The sequence below is a fragment of the Neltuma alba genome, unplaced genomic scaffold, assembly GCF_004799145.2.
Source record: "Neltuma alba isolate B1F8T4 unplaced genomic scaffold, ASM479914v2 tig00011618_pilon, whole genome shotgun sequence".
NCBI classification, from domain to species: Eukaryota; Viridiplantae; Streptophyta; class Magnoliopsida; order Fabales; family Fabaceae; genus Neltuma; species Neltuma alba.
In genome coordinates this window covers 365,053-388,054 of record NW_021636269.1, presented here as the reverse complement: position 1 = coordinate 388,054, position 23,002 = coordinate 365,053, and the positions used below count along the sequence as shown (strand labels likewise).

At 34.7% G+C, this 23,002-nt stretch overlaps 5 protein-coding genes across 6 annotated transcripts; all 5 read right to left on the bottom strand.

Annotated features, from left to right (window-relative positions):
* Nucleotides 1–678: 678 nt before the first annotated feature.
* On the bottom strand, nt 679–2,606 carry LOC114715863 (ethylene-responsive transcription factor RAP2-3-like). 2 transcript variants are annotated; one of them, XM_028900766.1, is made up of 2 exons: nt 2,306–2,606; nt 679–1,471 (listed from the first exon to the last, which is right to left on the bottom strand). In XM_028900766.1, exons 1-2 carry the CDS (start codon nt 2,505–2,507, stop codon nt 909–911), a joined length of 765 nt encoding a protein of 254 aa, XP_028756599.1. In that variant the 5' UTR covers nt 2,508–2,606; the 3' UTR covers nt 679–908. The 2 variants fall into 2 exon arrangements, with proteins under 2 accessions (XP_028756599.1, XP_028756600.1); XM_028900767.1 differs by having other exon boundaries at nt 679–1,468.
* A 5,368-nt stretch (nt 2,607–7,974) lies between these two features.
* Nucleotides 7,975–10,486, bottom strand: LOC114715922 (aggrecan core protein). The gene is made up of 2 exons (XM_028900834.1): nt 8,970–10,486; nt 7,975–8,482 (listed from the first exon to the last, which is right to left on the bottom strand). Exons 1-2 carry the CDS (start codon nt 10,272–10,274, stop codon nt 8,309–8,311), a joined length of 1,479 nt encoding a protein of 492 aa, XP_028756667.1. The 5' UTR covers nt 10,275–10,486; the 3' UTR covers nt 7,975–8,308.
* Nucleotides 10,487–12,258: 1,772 nt separating this feature from the next.
* Nucleotides 12,259–21,738, bottom strand: LOC114715919 (multiple organellar RNA editing factor 3, mitochondrial-like). The gene is made up of 6 exons (XM_028900829.1): nt 21,734–21,738; nt 15,967–15,970; nt 13,426–13,890; nt 13,235–13,332; nt 12,864–12,929; nt 12,259–12,768 (listed from the first exon to the last, which is right to left on the bottom strand). The coding sequence occupies exons 3-6, from the start codon at nt 13,857–13,859 to the stop codon at nt 12,581–12,583; spliced, it is 786 nt and encodes a 261-aa protein (XP_028756662.1). The 5' UTR covers nt 13,860–13,890; nt 15,967–15,970; nt 21,734–21,738; the 3' UTR covers nt 12,259–12,580.
* On the bottom strand, nt 15,769–17,923 carry LOC114715914 (exopolygalacturonase-like). Its single transcript, XM_028900826.1, has 5 exons — nt 17,684–17,923; nt 16,869–17,192; nt 16,430–16,719; nt 16,100–16,328; nt 15,769–15,990 (listed from the first exon to the last, which is right to left on the bottom strand). Exons 1-5 carry the CDS (start codon nt 17,921–17,923, stop codon nt 15,769–15,771), a joined length of 1,305 nt encoding a protein of 434 aa, XP_028756659.1.
* Nucleotides 19,275–21,327, bottom strand: LOC114715913 (exopolygalacturonase clone GBGE184-like). Its single transcript, XM_028900825.1, has 3 exons — nt 21,193–21,327; nt 20,533–20,856; nt 19,275–19,559 (listed from the first exon to the last, which is right to left on the bottom strand). Exons 1-3 carry the CDS (start codon nt 21,325–21,327, stop codon nt 19,275–19,277), a joined length of 744 nt encoding a protein of 247 aa, XP_028756658.1.
* Nucleotides 21,739–23,002: the final 1,264 nt, after the last annotated feature.

Sequence of the window (23,002 nt, the reverse complement as noted above, 5' to 3'; positions counted from 1 at the left end):
ACACTTGATTAGTAAAGATATTTTGGAAAAGATAATACATATTTATTACAAATAACTAACTAAATTTATTTTTTTAATCTATTTAAATTAGTTAATTAGCTCTCATATTTAAGACCGGAGATACTATTAATTAACTTTGAATGAAAACCTAACTATGCATGCCCATGTACACGCGTGACCGATTAATTCTCAATGTTTACATGTGCGTGCTTGAGTGTATATATATTGGATCCTCAATAAAGCGATAAAGCGAAGATATAGCTTAAGGGGAAATGATTCCTATTCATTAATTAAGGGACGATAAATTGCGCAGTGCATCTCGTGTGTGTGGATCGAAAAGCATATACAACATATGTTACGCGAACTGCAACGAAATTACCATCATTTTCTGTGCTTACATTTTTAATTAATTAAATAATATTATTTATTATCTAGTTGCTTGTTCACCATGTACATACACATAATTGCACTCTCACGTACACTAACCTTATTTTAATAATATTATATACTCTCATTAAAATATTCAATCACTTCTGAACAAGTAGCCTTTATTTAAACTAGCAATCTTCCCCATTAGATCTCGTGCATGCACCTCACAAACATCTAGTTTCACATACGACAACCACCTTTTTTATTTATATATATATATTTATATATTCGACACAACAACCTTATATATTTTGTTCGTACGCCTGGAGAATATTATAGTTCATAATATATATTAATAAACAAAAAACAAACATGCAATCTTCCACACGCCCTGTTCAACACAGTACACCAAGCATTTGATTACTTACAATATGAGTTCGCCGACGATGAAGCCACAAGCATAAACTAAACGACGTACTTCTACACAAACATACATACATATATCGTCATATCGTCACTGATCCATATCAAGATTTCTTCTAGAAGTGAACGTTATGATGCAGGTAGTGCATAACGACGTCGTTCAGCATCCAGTTATCGTCCATGGGGTCCCACTCAGACAGCATGCCACCGCCTGCTCCCATCGGCTGCGAAACATCAGCGGTGTTGTTCTTGTTGTTGTTGATTTCGTCCAGACCGAGGAAGGATTCGAGGGTTGAGATTTGTTGGCTGAGCTGAACGGCGTCGTTTTGGACGGGGAAGAGGCACTGCTTCTTCTGGGGCGGTTCCAGGGGAGCCGGACCCGGAGTCGGAGTCGGAGACAAAGGAGGAGGAGGAGCTGGCGGGAAGTTGAGCTTGGCTTTGTCCCCGCGGATGCGCTTGGCTGCTTTGTCGTAAGCTCTGGCGGCTTCTTCGGCGGTGTTGAAGGTACCAAGCCAGACACGGACGCCCTTGTGTGGGTCCCTTATCTCGGCGGCCCACTTGCCCCACGGCCTTTGCCGGATTCCTCTGTAGATGTTCTTGCGAGTCCTTCCGCCTCCGCTTTTCTTCTCAGGCTTCTTGTTTTTATTGTCACTTTTGTTACTATTCTCACATGTCACTGCTTCAAGTTGGCCAAAAATGGGAAAAAAGCTTTATCTAATATGAGGTAACAAACAAAATCTTATCTTTAAAGCTGATGGCTATATATTTTCTGGCACCAAAAGAGTCTCAGAGACTGTACATGCAGTGGGATTTCATATATCATAATTATTATCGATACTATGAGGTGATTGCGGCACATCAAGTGCAGATTCTTCGCTTAAATTTTCAAAAGAGATATCTACCCTCTTTTTTTTTCAAATGGTTTTCTTTTCAATGAACAGGTTCAACGTGAATAAGAGAGGCCAACAAGAAACAAAAAAAAAAAAAACGGACGTCTCTTGGTAGTCGATCCTATCATCAAACCCTGGAATATAACTGAGCTCTCCGTTTCTGTTGAGAGACTCCACATTTTTTTTTCTTATTTTGTCAGTTTTATTTACTTTAGAGAGAGAAAAAGGAAGCGAGCCATTCTCTCTCTCTAGATTCACACAAAATATAAAGAGACACTCATGAATATCAACCACCAACCGAAAGAAAATTATTGAAATACCCAGCAGAAATCTCAGGTTTTAAACCCAGATTGAGAAAAAGTAAGGTTACGCATAAAATCATATACACTGGGGGGGAAAAAAAAGGTTTTCATAGAGAAATCGACTATACGCTTAATAAAAACAGATCCTTGTTTCACTCATATCTATAAACTCAATAGCCTGGAATTACCTCCACTCAAAACCAAAAATGGAGCACCATACCACTCAAAACACAAATACGGAATTCTTTGAGAGAAAAAAGCTTACAATATTGAGATAGAATCTGAAGTAATAATAGTTTTGGAAGAAATAAGAATAATTACCTGGGGTAGTTGGAATCAGAGGGAGTTTCTGATCATGAAGGGAAGCTTCAGGCTTCAGACTGTGTTTGGAAGGAAGAGCAGCGGTAGGATCGAGTCCAAAGAGGTCAGCGACAGTTTCCAGGTCAGACCAGAAGTCGTTGGCGGTCGATTTCCGACCAAGTTTCTGAGGGAGGAAATCGGAGATGATAGCGCCTCCACACATACTTCCAGATTCTCAGTTTTTCAGAGAGGAGCACATCAAAGCAAGAAAACAAGAAACGACGCGGAGGGAAAAAGCAGAAGGAAACGGGAGTGAGGAAGAAAAGCGTAAAAGGGCGTAGATTTATAGGAGAGAGAAAGCGAGGGCATCACAAACACGACACCGTGGGGCCCACAGGAGGGACATTGAGAACTGATCATCGGACGGTCGATGAGCCAGTTGGACGTGACGGCGGAGATCGCAGGATTAGAGGGACGTGTCAAGGAGAAGAATGGGAGTAATATCTCCGTTTTAAAAATATTTTTTCCTCTCAGATCCAAGTGTTACTTGGTTCAATTAGGAATAGTTTTTCTACAAACATTTTCTACGTTTACATAAATTTTAATTCAAACGCAAGATCTCGTGTTTTAAGCTGTTAAAGTCCCTTCAATTGAGAGCACTATCTCTTGGTCTGTTTAGAAAATATCTCAGTATATATTACAGGACCTTAATATAAGATTCAGTTGATTAATTTAAGAAAACTAAAAAATTTATTGAATTATTTAAAACTGTTTATATTAGTAAATTCCTTATTTAATAATTCACATAAGTATTTAAGAGAGATCATGTAATATATGCTGTAATTAAATAATTTAGTAAATTTTTTTAATTTTCTCAAATTAACTTATTATATCTTATACTAAGAACCAAAATATTAATTATTTTAAATTAACCAATAAGGCAACAAGCATGAAGCTCGAGCAATGCTGGCTTAACCGATACCATTGAGAGAGGTTAACAGTTATTGGAGTCTTTTTTCTTGATTAATTTATTGTAGTCTTTTTTCATTCCACCTTGAAGTACATATTTTAAATATTGAATGGCTTTATACAAATATAACTGAAAAATTAGATTTTGATTCTAAAAACTCAATAAAATTATGGCAAAATTTGACGTTTAAATAGTGCATACAAATATTTTTACAAATTATCATGCCACTATACTAAAAGCAGGGCAAATCTATGTTACATATATAGTTGTATGGTTCCCAACTCGAACAAATATTTTTTCTTTTATTAATGGAAATGCAGATAATAATAGGTGAATAATGTACTGTGATAATTTCTTTTATAATTTAAATTATTTAATAGCTTTTTTTAATTATGTGTTTTTTTTAAGTGCACGTATATTTTCGAAATAAAAAAGGAGAAGGAAAGGCCCGGAAAAAGGGTGGATGGTAGTTAAACGGCCCAGAAAAGAAGGGAGAAAAGGCGGAGGACACGTGGAAAGCATCGCACTAGGGGGCTGGTTTCGTTTGGAATGACCCCTTCAGCTTCTCACCCCTCGAATTCACGTTAATTACCATTTTACCCTACCCTGTTTCCTGTCCCTTGCCATTTTTCAAATTGATTAATTGAATATAAGTGTAGTGATTTATTTTTCAAAATAATTAATAATTTATTTATATATTTTTGGCTGGAAAATAAGTTCACTCTTGAAATTTAACCCGGGTGCAATTCAATTGCTCAAAATTTAAACATTATTCTCATATTTTAATGACTCGATTATAACTTTGATCATGAAGGAATACATACTTCTTGAAATTATAATGACTAATGAATTAAACAGATAAAAATTGAATGAGTTAAATTTCAAGAACAAGGTTGTGATTGATTCAAAATTAAAGGAATAAATGACTAATTTTTATACTGGAAATTAGTTTTCCCCAACCTTTTCTAAATACAAACAACTGATATTTATTATTTTAAATTATTATACTGTTTTATAAATATAATTTCATATATGACGATGTTATTCTTAATAACTTAAAAGGTCGTTATTTATATATTCTAAAATTTCAAAAAATTGTCTATATAAATATAAAATTTTGAAAGGAAAAAAATTATTGTCACTCAAATGATGCCATGTTTCCTTAATGAAATAAGATATTAGCTGATAGCAATGTCTGGTTAAACTCAAAAAGGGGATAACAATTATTATTTGCGTAAATGAGTTTTCCCATTCAAAATTTCAAGTAGGTTTAATTTCATATTTTTAAAATTTGAAGATTCATCATTGCCGCAAAGCCTTACGGATTTCATCTAATTTTCTAAAATTTTAATTTAAATGTTTGTGATGACAAAGTTTTTGATCAAAATATAATAATTTATTTATAAATTTTGGACTACAAATTTATAATTTTTCAAGAATGATAAGTTCATTTCTCTATTTTTATTATCTCTTTAATTTTTAATAATTTAAATCATTTTAAAACTATTTTATTTCAGTATCCAGAAAAGTTTTAGCCATGTAGATAAGAAATGAAATGTCATTAATGCCCTTAAGTGTGAAAAAATTAACTTTCGAATATTTATCCGTAAACTTTGTTGTATCGAAAAAAATTTAATAATCTTTATTAGTAAGGATCTCAAAAATTATAATTATTTAAATGGACCAAATATTAAAATATAAAATTAAAAACACGGAATTGCCCTTCAGCCTACATTCTTTCCTCCGCCTTCCTCCATGTAGTTGCCATCTTCAGATGCAGAAAGATGGCTTTTCAAGTTTGATCGTCTTTTGCTGGCAGGTTTGTCTACAACGGAGAAACTATCAGAGAGAGTTGATTGGTTTGTGAGATTTTGAAAATGAAGGTCAGTTGCATGGATTGCACGACATTATCGTGCTCTATTACCAACCAATTCCTTAGATATATTATTAACTAGGAGGTCTCGTTTAATGATTTTATTGAGCGTTCTTTTCAGTCTTCTTCTGTTTTTTTTATAAGACTCCAAATTGTATCAAAATCAGGACTGCTTCAAGAAGTTAGAGCTGGTTTTGATGTTGCTTGTTAAGTCAATAAATCAGTTCCATCCTTTTCATCAATGTCTTCCCACAAGATACCATGTGTGTTTCACCAGGACGTTTAGGTGTTATCTGATTTATTTGCTAATCTTAGTACTGCGCAAGTAGATTTGTATTCTAAAGTTAATAACTAGACATCCACATACTGTGCGTTACGTTTTGTTTTTGTTTTTTACTGATAGAAGGTGGGCACAAATATGCACAGAGAAAGAGGGAGGGGAATCGTTTGCCACTAACCACGAAATATTTCAGTTGTGGTGGCAAGAAAAACTGTAGGAGCTCAGTTAGGGCTAGCCTGGTACTTTTATATTTTTATCTTAATATTTTGTCTTTTTAAATAATTGGAGTTTTTAGGATCCTTTAAAATAAATATTAATTTTTTTGGGTCATTCCCTCCAATTTTTTTCTTCTTTTTTTAATACATGCACACACTTTATTTTTTTTCTATAATTGCACGCAACACTACGAGAAAAGATAATTTATTACTTCGATTAGAATTGGAATATAATGCTTTGCTCATTTTTAACCTGTTTAATTAAGATACAGAAGTCAACGGATTACTTTTAAGAACTTTTCTTTTAACAGTATTTACTTTTCAATCCAAAAGTTAAATAATTAATATATATACACAAATACACACGATTTCCTTTTCATTTTCTTTCAAAGTAGTGTATATAATATTGTTCATGCTATACTCAAGTTGGACCTAACATTTAACTCAATGACTAGAATATTTTTATATTTAATTATTTGACATCCAATACAATTGTTGTTAATATGTTGGTCAAGCTGAACGGCACGTTTTGGTTTCAGATTTGTTGTCGTTCTTGTTGTCGTCCAGACCGAAAAGAAGGATTGAGATTTGTTGGTTGAGCTGAACGGCGTCATTGTGGTTTAAGATTGTTGTTCTTGTTGTCATCACGATCGAAGAAGGATTCGAAGCTTGAGATTTGTTGGTTTAGCTGAACAGCGTCGTTTTGGCCGGGGAGGAGGCACTGCTTCTTTTGAGGCGGTTCCAGGGGGACTAGAGCCAGAGGAGCTGGCAGAAAGCTGAGCTTGGCTTTGTCACAGCGGATGCGGTTGGCGGCTTGGTCGTAAGCTCTGGCGACTTCTTCGACGGTGTTGAAGATGCCGAGCCAAACTCGAACGCCCTTGTGTGCGTCCCTTATCTCGGCGGCCCGCTTGCCTCACGGCCTTTGTTGGATTCCTCCGTAAATGTTCTTGCGAGTCTTTCCACCTCCGCTTTTCTTCTCCGGCTTCTTGTCACTATTGTCATTTTTGTTATTATTCTTACAGGTCACTGCTTCAAGTTGGCCAAAAATGGGAACAAGGTTTATCTAATATGAGGTAACAAACAGAATCTTATCTTCAAAGCTGATCGCCATATATTTTCTAGAACAAACAAAAAAGTCTTAGAAACTGTATATCACGATGGAGGTCGAAAAGCCTGGTAAGCCAGTAATCGGGGACCATGAAATTGTGGGGTTTGTAATCAAAATTTAGCAAAATATCCTCAATCAAAAATAAAATCAAGCCATTGTCTGGATTTTAATCCATATTTAGTTTTTTTTTTAGCCGAAAGATTTATTATATGTATTTAATTTGGCCAAAAAATTCAATATATTTAATAAATAATAATAATTGAATAATTTAAGCACCCCAAGAAAAAATTTTAACATTTTATTTTATATTTTTTTTGTTACTTCTTGTTTTCTTTGTTAAATGCAGTTTTTTTGGGGAAAAATCTTTTCAGCTTTGGAAAAATAACAGGCTCAACTGTCCAAAAAAATGGTGAATACTAAAAAAAAGAAGATTAACGTTAAGTTCAAAAAAGAAAGCGAAAATTAAAAAATTAAAAATGAATTCTAAAAGGACGCAGGTTAGTGCTTTGATGATGGTGGCTGGGTATGGATTTTAACAAGCTATTATGGGCTTTATGCAAACCCACATACGTTATTGGACCGGGGAAAAGCCTTTAGGCATCTTATTGAAGAGGCCCAGGATATTAATTTTTCTTTGACCAGCCAGGATATTAATAAGCTAGGGAAAGGGCCGACAATAAATTATTATGAGGATGAGGTTGGGAATTATATATTCAAAAAAGCATGAAAAAAAATTATATTAAAAAATACTCTCAAAATTTTCCTTTCGTATAAATAAGAATGCTTAGCTTAATTTTTTAATATAACTAATTGTTTAAGACTAAGCAAAAAGAAATGACGGTGGACACACGAACAGATTTTGATATCCTGCAACTGTGGAAACTGGCAATAAAAAAGCATATAAATCCCAAGAAAAAATTCTCATAGAAATGTAATAAATAGAATAAAATATCCAGGGCACATTTGTTAAACACGGTGGGCACACTAATTGCAAATAACTCCTGTTCCACCCTGATTTGAAAATTACATTGCATATGAATTAAACATTCGGGGATGCATGCCAAAGAAACATAAAATCAAACCCCCTAATGTGTTGGCAGGAAAAACACCCTTAATGTTATGACTTGACTTGAGCCATGGGGTCACATATTATATTGAGAAATAAATACATAATAACGATTGACATAAACATACAGAGATGCATGCCAGATATGAGAAGCAAGTCAAGGTGAAACCAAATAACATGCTCAAGTGCACTCTGGAAAAGGAATTCATTAATTTTCTATCTACATAGTCTTAAAAAGACAATTAAAAATACATATCAAAGAGCATGACGAGGAAAAGAATATGTCATTACAAATGTAAAAAAAAGTTTGATTTACTAAGTATTAAATTCAAGTTAAATGAGATTCCACACACAAAAATAATATGATGGGCGACAATCATAAATACAATCCGTTCACTGAGAGATAAACTTTACTATCAACCCCAAAAATCATGGCTAAGGGGTGAAAAGATGTGACTATATATATAGAAATTGAAAAAAAAAAAAATGGAGTAGCCTAAAATAAAATGATTCTAGTCAGCCAGCTTTGTAAGCCGATGAATGGTACTTCTTGCAACCCTATTACCAGGATCAATCTTCAGAACACTCCTCAGGTCTTCCGCACCAAGCTTGTACTTTTCCATGCTCTCATACAAGAGAGCACGTTGCACCAATATAGATACATTTGTGTCATCATTTTCTAGTACCTGTACAGCATAACGCAAAGCAAACAACTCACCCTCCAAACAAATATGATAAGGATCATGACGTAATTCAATCCATCCATCTCAAAAGGACAATCACAATACAGTAGAATTTATGCATTAGCCATCCCTATTAAATTCAAGAACTAAACACGCATGCTACCAAGAGCTTCAAACAAAATGTTTACAAGTACATTCAATTAAGGTATGATAGTTTAGAATATGTCACCTTGTTTTCGTTTTCTTTCTCTAGTTTTAAGCCCTTATCAATATAATTAACTAAAAGCTTAAAACACTCTAGTAGTTTGGCCCAAGACAGAGGCATCTAGTTTAATTTGTCCAACAATTAATGCAGTCTCAACAACTATGACAATTATGTTCAATCTCTAATATGCACTAACCTCATCATCTATGGTTTGAATTTAAACCCAAAAAAAAAAAAAAAAAGTAACTGTTTCAACATTCAAATCGTTAAGATATCAAAGTATACCTTTGTACAATCGGCCACTGCTTTTTTATACTCTCCAACTTCTTTGTAACATGAGGCTCTGCATGACAACACCTCTGCCATACCAGCATTATCCTCCGTTTTCTCAAGAAGGATGATGGCCCAAGATAACCACTTAATAGCGTCTGCAAACTGACCTTGCTTGTAATTGTCCATCCCTTTACCTTTTGCTGTAGAACCCGATAGCCCAGCAGGGGGAGGTGGAAGCCCTTCAAGCTCAGTGGTTGTACCACCCACATCATGTCCTCCTCCACCAAATTCAGAATCCAAACCCCAGTCATCAATTTCAGAAGATGAATTTCCTGCAAATGCTTCCGAAGTCGCAGTAGCACTTCCAGCCGTAGCTGAGGAAGATGAGAATAAGATGTCTATAGGGTCACCACCAGCAGATGTCTGCACAGGGCTCTGATTCAAATTGGTAGATCCTGGAAAACTGAAATTCTCTGCAGCAGAACTACTTGATGGGAATGCGGTAGGGCCTGGTTTGGAGGCATTCTGGAAGTCTCCAAAACCATCATCCTCGGCTTTATTATTTTTTGTGGCCATTCCAGCTGAATTAAGACTACCAGATGGTTTTGATCCAAATCCAGCCAAAGAGCTGAATGGATCTCTATTAACATTCATTCCACTTCCAGCTGAACTACCACTATTCATATTTCGCATTGAAGGACCACCAAGATTTGGGCTCTTATTAGTGCCCATGCTAGTATTATTGTACCCGGAAGATCCCCAACTTCCACTACTTGCCGTCGTGTTACTGGTTTTAGGCAAAGCATCCGCCATATTTCCCATCGAAAAGGAGCTTTTGTTCGTTGTAGTACCTGATGCCTTAGAGGCAGGAATCGATTTTATGGGAGTATTATTGCTACTCTTAGAACTCTGTCCGATTGCAGAGCTCACCAAATCTCCAAAGAGATTAGGGTTTTTATCAACAATTCCGATGGTCGAACTAGAACCCGACGGTTGTGTAGATCCCCAACTCTTACCAGAGATATCCCCCACCATGGAAGTGGGGCCACCAGGCAATCCAGACTGATTTGCCAGATTTGGTACAGGCTGGTGAGTCCATGATGGCTTGTTGGGTTGCCACGAGGGTCTGGGCTGCGCGGATGAATATGAAGACGAAGAAGAAGAAGTAGAAAATGTATGGGTCGATTTCTGGTTTTTCTGATCGTTCAGAGATTTGGGTCGATTGGATCCGATCCCGAGATCGAAGTCGAAATTCAAGTTTTTGACTGAGGCAGAGGAAGCGCTCGTTTGATTGGGTTTACCATAATTCGAATTCATCCCTGAATTCAAGGTGGAGGATGTGAAAAAGCCAAAAGCTGATCAGAAATGGAAAAAGAAAGGATCCGCAACGATGGAGGATCCAAACAGAGCGAGATTCACACGTCTTACTCTTGACGGAGGGAGAGAAACAACAGAGGTGCAATGGAAGCCGATGTCAGAGAAGCTTCTTGATGAAATTATCTGGGAATCGAAGGCCGGTGATTAAGGTCCGAGGCTCACGGCCACGGTTGATCCAATTTATCTGCCCAAAGCCACAAATATCCACCTTTACTTGTGTTTTTAAGTTTTTAAACGTAATTCTTAATATAAGAATTAATTAATTAATTTAAGTAGATTAAAAAATTTGTTAAGTTAATTATTTATGATAAATATCTTTCTTAAAAGAACTTTGCTAATCATGTGTATTACCTTAAATTACTATTTGATGAAACATTTAACATGTTTAACTATTATAAAAACTATATTAAAAAAATAGATAAATGTGAAAAATAAAATATACTACCTCTGATCCTAATTATAAGAGTTAGTTGACTAATTTGAAGAGATTAAAAAAAAGAGTTAAGTTACTTATTTGTAATAAATATGTGTTATCTTTTCTAAAATATATTTGCTAATCAAGTTTATTAACTAGAACTATTATTGTTAAAAAAGACTACATTGGAAAGAAATGTATAAATATAAGAGACAAAATAGATTACGATCTTATTTAAGACTAAAATAAAAATCAAATAAGATTTTATATTAAATGCGAGAGGTAGTATTAAAGTTTTATATTTATAATTAAATTGAAAGTCAGTATTATTATTATTATTATTATTATTATTATTATTATTATTAAACTTATACTTTACTTGGAAAAAACAATTTATTAAACTTTAGTAATTTTTTCACTTGGCATGTTCAACATATTTTCATTCAACGCAAGCGTCAAATTTAACGGCGCTTTTATTATTTACATGTCCATTACCTTCTTGATGGATATCTAGTGCAAAATTAATAACGTGAATGGCAGATAAGAAGAATAAATGATAACATCCAACTTTATTGGCCAAAAAAACAAAATCCTCCGAGCTTATTACCCTTGCCTCGTCTCTCCAATTGAGTAAAAGTTAAAACCAAGTGGTTTCCCCAAGTTTGATTTATTAATCTTTCTTCTTCATTATCCTTTCCCCTTCGCTTGGTGTCCTTCCACGTCGCCATTTCTCATCGCATTAAGCCAACAATTCGCTGCCAGTATTTTTGTTATTTGCTACCGCCCTAGGACTCAATGCTCTAAAAGATGGCTTATTAATTTAAACTCAATGTAGCGACGCCATTTCATGTTAGGATCTTCCAACAGAGCAATGGGCTAAGCCGAACGTCCAGGTGACGTACATGTCTCTGCAATCTAGAGCCTGAATCAACAACGTAACAGTGCTTGTGGTATCCTGAAGCTATTGATACGTCTATAAGCCTTCCTTCTGCTTTTGCTAAAATCAAATTAGGGTTCTCAGGTAGAGGAATTCGGGATAAATTGCCAAGTCCTGATGCTGCACGTGTTAAGTTAAACTCATGATGTGGTATAACATCATGCCGAAGTAAACTACCAGGTTTGCATGGACCTCAGGGCTAGGAAATGATCATTTTGCTCTTCCGGTTTGCATTTTTCAGGCCAGGTCAGGCCATGTTTGATCGGGTCAGAGCTAGCCTAGCTGCTTAGCTTACCAGGTTTTACGCACATCTATGCTTGTGGCTACAAATTGGAGATTGAGCTATGCATTATGCATAAAAATTTCATCAAGCACAAGCATTATTATGATGAGGGATAGAAGGATTGGAACAATGATCAAGACAAGTGCAGTTCAACAATGGATTGAAACTTGAAAGGAGCAGCTTCAGAAGTATAAGAAGGTTCTACATTATGCATATTTTTAACAGATGACACAGCATCTTGCAGAAAAAGTTCGCATGAGAAAGTAGGATCAGTTTTAGACGCAAAAACAAGGGCATAATATGCACATATTTGTTTGAAGTTTCAAGAATAATGATCTAAATCGCAGGTCAAAACATAAATGAGATAGAGCACAATGATTTTTTGCATACAGTTCATCAGGAATGCATAGTTAGCAATAACGCTAGTTAATATCCCCATTAAACGCAGTTCAAAAGCAGCTCTAGTCAATTCACCAAGGAAGATCAGAAGAAAAATAAAGATCTAAGGTCCTTAATTTGTTCTATCATAAAAGTTGGCTTTAATGCGTAAATGGTAGCAAGCTTCAAATTCTATTCCATCTCTTCACTACTTGAAGCTGAGTCATAGTTGTTCATGGTCTCCGACCCTGGTTTCTGTTGCTGTGCCTTAAAGTAGCCATGTTTCCTTCATCCCGTGATCTACCCCGTGGTTGTCTTCCCTTGTACCTATCATTCTCACCTTCATTTGGTTGTTTGTTTTCAGGCTTCTGAAATCTAAACTGTGGCCTAGGGATTACTTTCCCATCAACAAATAAGTCACCTGAAATCCGCACAAAATGGTCCATGACAACCAAAGTTAACAAGAGAAAAGGGATCTAAAAAGAAAAAAAAACTATGATAAAGTCGTCCACACACCTCCATAATCTTTGTTGCGGATATCCATATATGAATCCGGCAATACCCAAAGAACACCAGGTAACCCTGTCAAGGCAGAAAACTTATAAAATGAGTATATGTAGAATGAAACGCTTACAATAACGCTTGCAATCCTCATTTAGAGCTCAAAAGTCATCAGTGGCTGATATCTGAGGCAGTAACCCCAAATTAATATCTCTTCCAATGATGAGATTGCAAACAATTATACGGTAAGACCATCAAAATTCATCAAATCAGCTAATTACCATTCCCAACACGAGTAAAACAAAAACGCACAACAACTCAAATGGGATAATTTCGCAAAGGAACCAAAAACTTCATACCAAATGAAATATCAAAGTGAGCCTCACCTTTAGCTTTTGTTGAAAGCTCTTCGGAGATCTCGGCACCAAAACCTGTATATGGAATAGTAGCAACAGAGTATATTTTCTTCTTGGCTTCCTCCTCACTACAACCAAATAAGTCTCATCAGGAGAAAGAGTGAAAAAGAGCCATAGGAACTGAGTTGTAACAAGTAAAGCAATGAAAAACGCGATCGCACCTTCCAACAACTTCGGCGAGGGTTTTGACATAGGTATTTACCATTTCCTCCTCAGACGGTTTTGGCGATTGCGTAAAATCCATGATAATAAGCCAGTGCTTCAAGTCGCAGCCCTCAAGAAGAATGGTGTCCTTGGGCGCCGCACTCTTCTTGCTAGAGTTCTCAGAGTCCTTGGTGTCCTTGGGTTCCTTAGGGTCCTCAGATTCCTCAGACTTGTCGTTAGCGGGCGATTCTTCCGATTCAGACACCGACGCTTGGAAACGGATTGGGAATTTCAGGGAATGCGGAAGCAGTGGGGTTTGTTTGGGGAGTACGGCAAATGCGATGCGAGAGCGAGAAGAAGCCATCGAAGAAAAAGAAGACGAAGAAGAAGAAGAAGAAAGAGCTCGCAGGAGTGAAGAAGCTAAGGCGCGTCGCGCATGGAAGAACGCCATTGTCAACAATGCAAGATCAGAGTAGGGAGCCGTGGAATTTCAGGGAGGAAATGGGGGCTACAAATGCTCACTGAAGAAGGGTTTTAGAATAAATAAATAATTTTTGGAATGAAAAAAAAGAAGAATAAATAAATAATTCTCACTGCTTTTCTTTTTGCCCTTGTCATTTTTTTAAAAAAAAAAATACATCCCAAAATTATGCCCAAAAAATTCATATGAAAGGAGAAAATTAAAAAAAAAAAGGAAAAGGAGAGCAACCACGAGTGGGTAAAAGGAAAAATGATACTATTTTCGATCCTTAATATACAAACTAATTGACTAATTTGGATAGATTAAAAAAATAGCTAAATTACTTATTTGTAATAAATATATGTTGTCTTTTTTAAAAATATTTTTATTAATCAAGGTATCGGTTAGAATTATTATTATTATAAAAATTACTTTAAAAAAATTAGATAAATATGAAAAACAAAATAAATTGAGATTTTATATTTAAAATAAAAATAAAAATCAAATAAGCTCTTATATTAAGAACCAAGAATAATAATAAATTAGTAATGGATATCTTATGTTTAAAATTTAAAGATGATTGTGAAATTAGAAAACTATAATGAAAGAGCTTTATTCTCATCTGAATTTAAAGTTTAAACCATCCTAAGTTTAGATAATAGGAAAAAAATTTGAAAAAAAGGTATTTTTGAAGGCCTCTTTAATTATTTCTATGTTTTATTTTTTTATTTTCCAGTGAAAATAGGGCAACAATTAATGTAACATTATTTGTAATGGGATGGCCAATTTTATATTTGTCCGCAGAAAGAACGCAGGATTAGTTGAAACGAATGAATTTGTCAAACCACTTCCATCGTAAACGAAGATATTGTGATGCTCATAGATTACTGGCTACTGTACATGATATATGAAATTAGTTAGGAGAAATTACAAAAAAAAACTTTAAAAATAAAAAATATATACCGTTCGCAAATAATATTGTCATTTACTTATCAATTATAATGTTATAATGGGTTTCTATCTGTAATTTTTCTATTTTAAGGTCTTTTTTAGCTTTTTTTTTTAAAATTAGTTAATTTTTTACATATCAAAAAATAAAATTTTAGTCATTAGATATGTTTTAAAATGATAAAACTTTTTTATTTTACCCATAAAAATGATCAAGTTGGTTTTAATGTTACATTTTTATTATTTTTTATTTTTCTCCTATATTTAATAGGAGTGAAAATAAAAAAAATCATATTAATTATCTTAATAACATTTTATATTTTGGATTAGGAAGTATGATTCTAAAAATGCTTTCCAACTAATTTAAAGTTGGTTCTGACAATGCCAATAACACCTTTTCCTTTCTTTTGACAAAAAAACAAACCAGAGAAAGAAAGTAGTTTGGCATTTATATGATACATTGGACATTAATTTTCCCAAAAATCTCTCTCTCTCTCTCTCTCTCTCTCTCTCACAGAACTCTGAACTCTGAACCTCTTCAATAAATTGCTCACAAGTAACTTTACAATTCCTGTTATAATCACAGTTTGTTATACAAGAGGCAATAACAGGCAGCCAGCAGCAAATATAAAGAAAAATAACTATAAAGTAAAAAAGAAAGAAGGAAAAAAGAATACTAGCCGTTACAAAGAGATAAATTAGTAAATCACAGCATCACACACTGTACAATCTGCAGGAATTCTAGAGCCGAATCTTTGACTTGGACTATGCACTATTGGACTACTCTTAAAAAAAAACAGAGAAATGGGATTTCCTTTAGACTCTGCATTATATAGATTTCAAACTACTGGCTTCATCTAACAGTTGGGAGAAGCTAGGATTCGATCCAAACAACAATAATAATTGAGTATTTACATTACATTTATAAGACTAACACACTGTGTTGTATAGTCTATGAGCAGGGTGGTGGGGATTGCAGGCCATTATAGAGAGGTTTGGCATTGAGACATCTGGAGGTAGGAGGGGGTGGTTTTACTGTCTTGAGGTTTATGTTATTTAACTGAACATGGTCGCATGGATATTGACGACTACAACGCAAGTCCACTGCAATTTCTGAAGTTGTTGTCCCTCTAATATTCGAATACTGAATCCCACTTAATTTCACCAGTGACGGCTGCACAGTAATAATTAAGTTAAAAACGAATGCATTTGAAAAGATGATGTGTGTGTGTGTGTGTGTGTGTGTGTGTGTGTGTGTGTGTGTGTGTGTGTGAGACTGAGACCTTCTTGGTGCATTTTGCAGGTTGGCACTGGTATTCTTGGTCAATGACGATGGGATTTGCAACGTTGTTCATAACAATGTCGTTGAAGATTATTTGTGATGCTGCGCCTGGGTACTTATCTGGCCATGATTTGATTCTCAGTCCATTAGTTGTGCCCACCATTGTGCAATTCAGCACACGAATGTTCTTCACTTCGAGCTCATCAACGTATTTCCCAAGGCTTCCAATGCTGTTACATATATATACACACCAGTCAAATCCAGCACTCAACAACATCAGAATTATTCTGATACGAGGTTAAGATCACAAGAAGTTGTCTTACGTACGCACCTAAAACCATGTCCAGGGCCACATGTGACTTTGTTAATGGCCACATTGTCGACCCCTTGAATCATAGAGATACAGTCATCTCCAGTTTGAATGAGAGATTTGGATATTCTGACGTTGATGGAGTGGCTCATATGAATGCCATCTGTATTAGGGCTATCTCCTGGTGCGTTGATCCTAAGGTTTCGTAGTCTGATGTTGGCTGAATTTGTAATGAAGAAGTGAAAGCCCATTGCATTCACTGATGATATTCCTTGTATCAGTCCATCTGTCACATTGTTGAATTGAATGCTCTTCATTCCTCAAAATTAAAACACACCACAAAAATCAGCAAACTAAACAAGATAATCTCACGCATAGAAAATACTAACTAATACATCATCATCATCAACTACGTCTTAATATATTGAGGACAGAAGGAGGAACCTGTTAAGAGACTTACACTGGGGAGTCTTTTGCATTCAGGGGAAGGGTCGTTTTCGCAATTGGTGTTGGCGGCCCACATGTCTTTACCCTGGCCGTCGAAAGTGCCGGCGCCGATGAGCTTGATTCCTCTGAGGTCGGAGAAGATGAGCCATTCGCCGTTGACGTATTCAGAAGGGTCTGTGGAAGCCAGAATGGTGCCGTCAACTTTGATAGTGATGGCTTGTGGTGGCTTGCACGGCCCTGCAAAGAACATGGTAGAAACATAGAATTTCCCCGGCGGAACATAAAGCCTCGCTTGTTGTTGCGAGTTACACACAGTTCTCCATGCCGTCATAAATGCCTACGAACTCACACAACAACACAACACGATCAATATATATAGGATATAAAACATGCATGCAAATCAAATCTCTCATCATCCTATGCACAGGATTAAATTTATCTGATTAACAAACGAGAAATAACTGAGATTAATTCTAAGATACTAGCTTCGTTTTTTGATATAAGAGTTAGTTTTACATCCAATTTGATCTTAAATATAAGACTCAAATACACTTTGTCTTTCATATATATCCATTTTTTAAAAATTAGTTACTGTATTAGTTGCACATGTTAAAAGTTTCATCAAATGTTAGTTCTAGCTAATGCACGTAATTAACAAAGATATTTTAAGAAAAATAATACTTATATATTATAAATAACTAACTTAACAGACTTTCTTAATCTATTCAAATTAATCACTTAGCTCTTGTATTAACGACCAGAAGTAATATAAGATAAAGCAGACTAAATACTAAATAAGAGAGCCATGGGATTTAGTTAATTGAATACCTGAGTGCAATCAGTGCGGCCATCGGGTTTGGCTTTAAAATTCAGGACGTTGATGATTTGTTCACCTGGAAGAAGTTTATCAACGGCTAAATTTTCACCCATGAACATATCAGGCCCAGAAACTGGCCTTTTTCTTGCTCTTGCTTCCACACCATAATCCGATAACGATAATGACAGCACTGTAAAACTCATCAGAATTATATTCACAGCAGAAAGAACCATCCCTCCTTGAAAGGCCATATTGAGCCTCCTTCCTGAATTTTTTTCCTGTGTTTTGTTCTTCAAATTCAAGGCCTCCTAAGAGGCAAGAGATAAAAGTGCGAAAATGATTCCTCTTTCTTTGCCTCTTATTTTTATACCTTCAAATGGCTATTTGCGATTTTTTCTACCAAAAAAAAAAAGGTTGTTTCTGATTCTATTTTTTGCTTGAAGCCTATGAATCACTGAAATTAAAGATGTTGGATTTCTTTTTTTGTTTACTCTAATTAATGATGCTGTCAATGTAGCTTCATCGATCCCTTGAATTTAGGCTCCATTACCCTCCACTACAAAAAGGGCTATTTTTTCTCCTTGGATATGTATCTATGAGGACCTGCTGGATCATCTTTAATGTATCTAATAAATTCTAAGGTGCACATCTTGTTTACAACGTTTTGATCAGAACGGAACAGTTCCATTTCTAAAATAAAATAAGAAAATCAATAAAATATTTTAAGTTTTCTATATCTGATCTAAATTTGTTGTGTGAGAAATGAGTGAGAAACTAACGGTTACGAAATTATAAGTTGCAAATTGTTCACATTCAAGTGTCAAATTTTAAAAGGTCGCCGTTGAATCCTTAGACATATACTTTTACATTAAATATATATAGGAATATGAGTTTACAAACTTATTTAAACTGGAGTGAAATCCCTACATCGATAGGCTGAAGGTCTCTTAAATATTAGAATTTGACAATTTGTTGATCTTAATTAAATGAAGTGAAATTGTTCTACCGATCTTTAGTTGTCATTCCCCGGCCCCCTGTCAAGATGTCACGCGTTATAGTACATGTCTATTTGTTATCGAATAGCCATAATTTTTTGTCCTATCTCTTTTCTGTATGAGACGTAGCACCTCTTATTTTAGATATAAGACCTAGTTAACTAATTTAAAGATATTAAAGAAGTTACTAAATTATTTAAATTATAGTATATGTTATATGATTTTTTTAAAATTAAATCATTAGATTATATGTCAATTTATAAGTGAGACAAGTTAGTTTGGAGAAACACGATAAATATAAATGGTTTAAAGTAATTTAATGACTTTTTTAATTTTTTTCGAATTAGTCAATTGGGTCTTGTATTAGGATCGGAGGTAGTATTATATATTTAGTTCTAAACTTTTAATCAACATCTTGACATTCTTATATGATTATAATATTTAATTGGAATGTAAGAAAATATATAGGAGATGGATGACAACATATATATATATATAATACGAAATAGCTTCCTTGATGAATTAATGATGTACAAAGCAATTTGGTTACTCCAAAATGAACCGATGAGGAGTCCCTAATAATTAAGGGGACAATATAATAGAGTAATCAAGGAGGAGTACATTTGGATTTGGTGAAAGAAGCATCGTTGGGTTGTTTGAGGACAGAAGCACAATCATTGCCATGTCGGATTGTGGTTTGAGAAATGACAACGTTGGTGCAACCTTGATCAATACGAATGGCTTCGTTATTTGGGCTCTCAGCAGGTGCAATGAGTTTCACTGACTTAAATGTGAGGTTTGATGATTTCATTATGTATAGATCTAACCCCATGGCATTCGCTGATGTGATGTTCTCTACAACTCCATCCTTCACGTTGTTGAATTGAAAGGTCTACATACAACACATGGTTCAAAACATTACTAAAGCACCCACAAGATTCAAAAATATATACCAGTTAAATTAGTTACTCCTCCTGTCATTAATATAAGACTTATTTAACTAATTTGATTAGATTAAGAAAGTTAGGTAAGTTAGTTAATTATAAGAAATGTGACATGTTTTTCCTAAAATAACATAATCATCTTTCTTAATACCCCATTCTTTTTTTTTACTTGATTATGGTTGAGAGAGTATTCATATGGGTAATTTAGAGAAAATCAATAAATATGAAAAATGAGTCTTATATTTAAGACCAAAACTAACTCAACAATTGAGTCATGTATTAAGGACCGGAGGAGTAATATGATTTTTTTTAAAAAACACTTTAAACATCTTCTTCAATTCTTTCTTTCTCTCCTACTGAATTATTGTTTGAAAAATATCAATAGGGTAAATTTGAAAAAAAATTGATAAACTTGTAAAATAGGATCTTACATATAAAACTAATATTAACTCTTCAATTAGGTCTTATATTAAGGATCGAAAGAGTACTAATTTTCTGTTAAATCTAATGATTAAAAAAAAAAAGAAAAAACATTTGGAAAAGAGAGGGGGTAGCAGACATCCCCCTCTCTGAAAAAAGAGCCTATTTTTGTGTTCATCTTTCAGTTGAAAGTCACTTCGATCATAAACCAGAACATAGTGAAGTGGGGTTAATTACATATCACAAAGATAGATTTGCTTTGTGTGCATAAGGCTTCACCTAATTAAAGACAACCTTAGTTTTAGTGAATCAAAGAGGGAGAAACACAAAAAGACGTGACCACATTTTTTTCCATATGTTAATCCATAATATAATAGTGAGTTCATTTTATGGGCTTGTCTATCGTTCCTGAAGTCATTATTATATGTGGGCCAAAACTATAACAACTAATAAGGTGAAGAACATATATATATATAGAGAGAGAGAGAGAGAGAAACTTACGCTGGGGAGCCTGACGCAGTCAGTGAAAGGCTTGTAGTCACAATCGAAGGTGGAGGGCCACATGGACTTGCCCTGGGCATCGAAAGTGCCGGCGCCGACGAGGTTAAAGCCGGCGAGGTCTTGGAAGATGAGCCAATCGGCGTTGACATACTCAGAAGGATCAGTGGAAGCCAAAATGGTGCCATCCACTTGAATAGTGACAGGGCCAGGGGTCAAGCATGGCCCTGCAAAGAACATGGAGGACACCAAGAACTGCCCTTGTGGCACCACTAGCCTCGTTTGCTCCTTTGTCTTGCATGCTGCTTGCCATGCGCGCATGAATGCCTGCATATACATACATACATAAACTGTATATTTTTATGGGACATGATGAGCAAACTTCTTACTAACTATGTTAACCATTACTGGTAAAGTATGCGTAATTTACTATTTATTTAAAACGAAATCACGCCATAATCACTTTGGAAGCGGAATTTGAAATTCGCTTTCACTTTTTTCCAGAAAATTAAAGAAACTTTCGTCGAACTCGATCTGATGAACACAGGCAAACCAACCAGTGCGAACGTTTGAAACAAAAACAAGACAAGACCAACAAAAGAGAAGAGATTACAAAGATATATTACATGAAAAAAAAAATCATTAAACTTTTAACTTGGTTACCTCGGTGCTTTCGACCTTGGGATCAGATTTGGCTCCAAAATCCAACACATTAACTATTTTCTCAGAAACCCCGCAATATGCGAGGGTGGCGAAACATAAAATAAGGACAACACAAGCTTTGCCTGAAACACCCATTGCAACCTTTAGAGAAACCCTAACGGTTGTACTTGTATAAATTTTTCTTATTTTTTTTTTTTGTTTCCGTTTTACAAGTACAAGTTTCTAAGATGCTATTTGCGTGAGTTTTATAGGCAGTAAATTTTGTAACGAATTGTTGTGAGTGATTCTATTTTTCTGGATCAAGTTTGGCTCAGCTAAAATAACTGATGCATTCTTTGCATTGACCCTTTATTTTAGCCTACTTCAATGTTCGATCTAAATTATAATTATTACAATAATTAATACCTATAACAATAATACCATGAATTTTTTTTTTGGCCGAAATTATTGAGCCGTGAATAGTATACCATTTTAGATTCCAAATAAATTTCAATACCTGCTAAGAATTAGCTCATCAGTGAAAAGAAAATTAAATGGAGACATTCCTCCCTGTGTATCATAATACCATTTTTCCCCCTTATAGGAGCACTATAGTCTACCCTGCGAGTAATTCGAGATTTTATTAGTTATTGTGAACTGTAAATATTTATGACATGCATGTAGGCTCACCTCTTAAATTTTACACTTACAAGATTTAAAAATTAGAAAAAACTTAGGTTAAGTTACTTATATTTACTATGTCAAGTTCTCAAATTACATATGGACATCTGTCTTTTTTTTAATTTAGAATTATAATTAAATGCTACTAAATGCTAATATTTTTGTGTAATTGGAGAATTTGATATAATATTTATTTATACTAAATAAATTGATGTAAGTATTGTTCTAAAAATTATAGTAGTAATAATTGAGTAATATTTAGTGATTTCTTAATAACAATGGAAGAAGAATTATTACAGGAAAGAAGATGAGTAGCCGTAGAGAAACAGAGACATCGTGTCCCGGCCACTCTCTTTTGGCCCATTAAACTTTTGCTCCTGGTCCCAGGTACCCAATTCATAATACTACTACAACAAATCCCAACCCATTTATTGCTGCAAGTTACATTTTTATTATTTATCATTTATTCTGTTCATGCGGTTAGGATTTGTAAAGTACTACCTCCAGTTCTAAACATAGGAGTTCTTTTGATTTTTATTTTAGTCATAAATATAAGACCCCAATCTACTTTTTCTCTTATATTTTTTCACTTTTTGCTAAGATAATCCTTGTAGTAATGGTAGTTCTAGTTAATACACTTGATTAGTAAGGATATTTTAAGAAAAATAACATCTATTTATTACAAATAACTAATTTAACAAATTTTCTTAATCTACTCAAATTAGTCAACTAGCTCTTATATTAAAGACCAAAAGTAGTATTTCAAGAGTGAAATTTGGTAATGGTTAGGATTTGTAAAGGATTTTTACTGATATCGCCCCGCAAGTTTGCTCCTAGTTAGTTCAATTTTACTGATATTGGTTCTTGCAAGTTTGGTGATTGCTAGATGCTACTTCTGTCTTAATTATAAGACCTCGTTTGTAGTTTGATAGGACCAGAGATAGTATTTATCTAATTAATTTTATATTCGATTTTCTTTCTTCATATTAATGAGCGATTCTAGACAAATAATTGCTTGTACACATACTAGGGAAAGATGAAGGGGTATGGAGAGAGACTGATGCAAGGAGGTGCAGAGGCTTCAGTTTTGGCTGGTTAACTTGAGGGAGGATGATAGAGGGGGAGTGAGTTTCAAATGGACGTTTGGTGA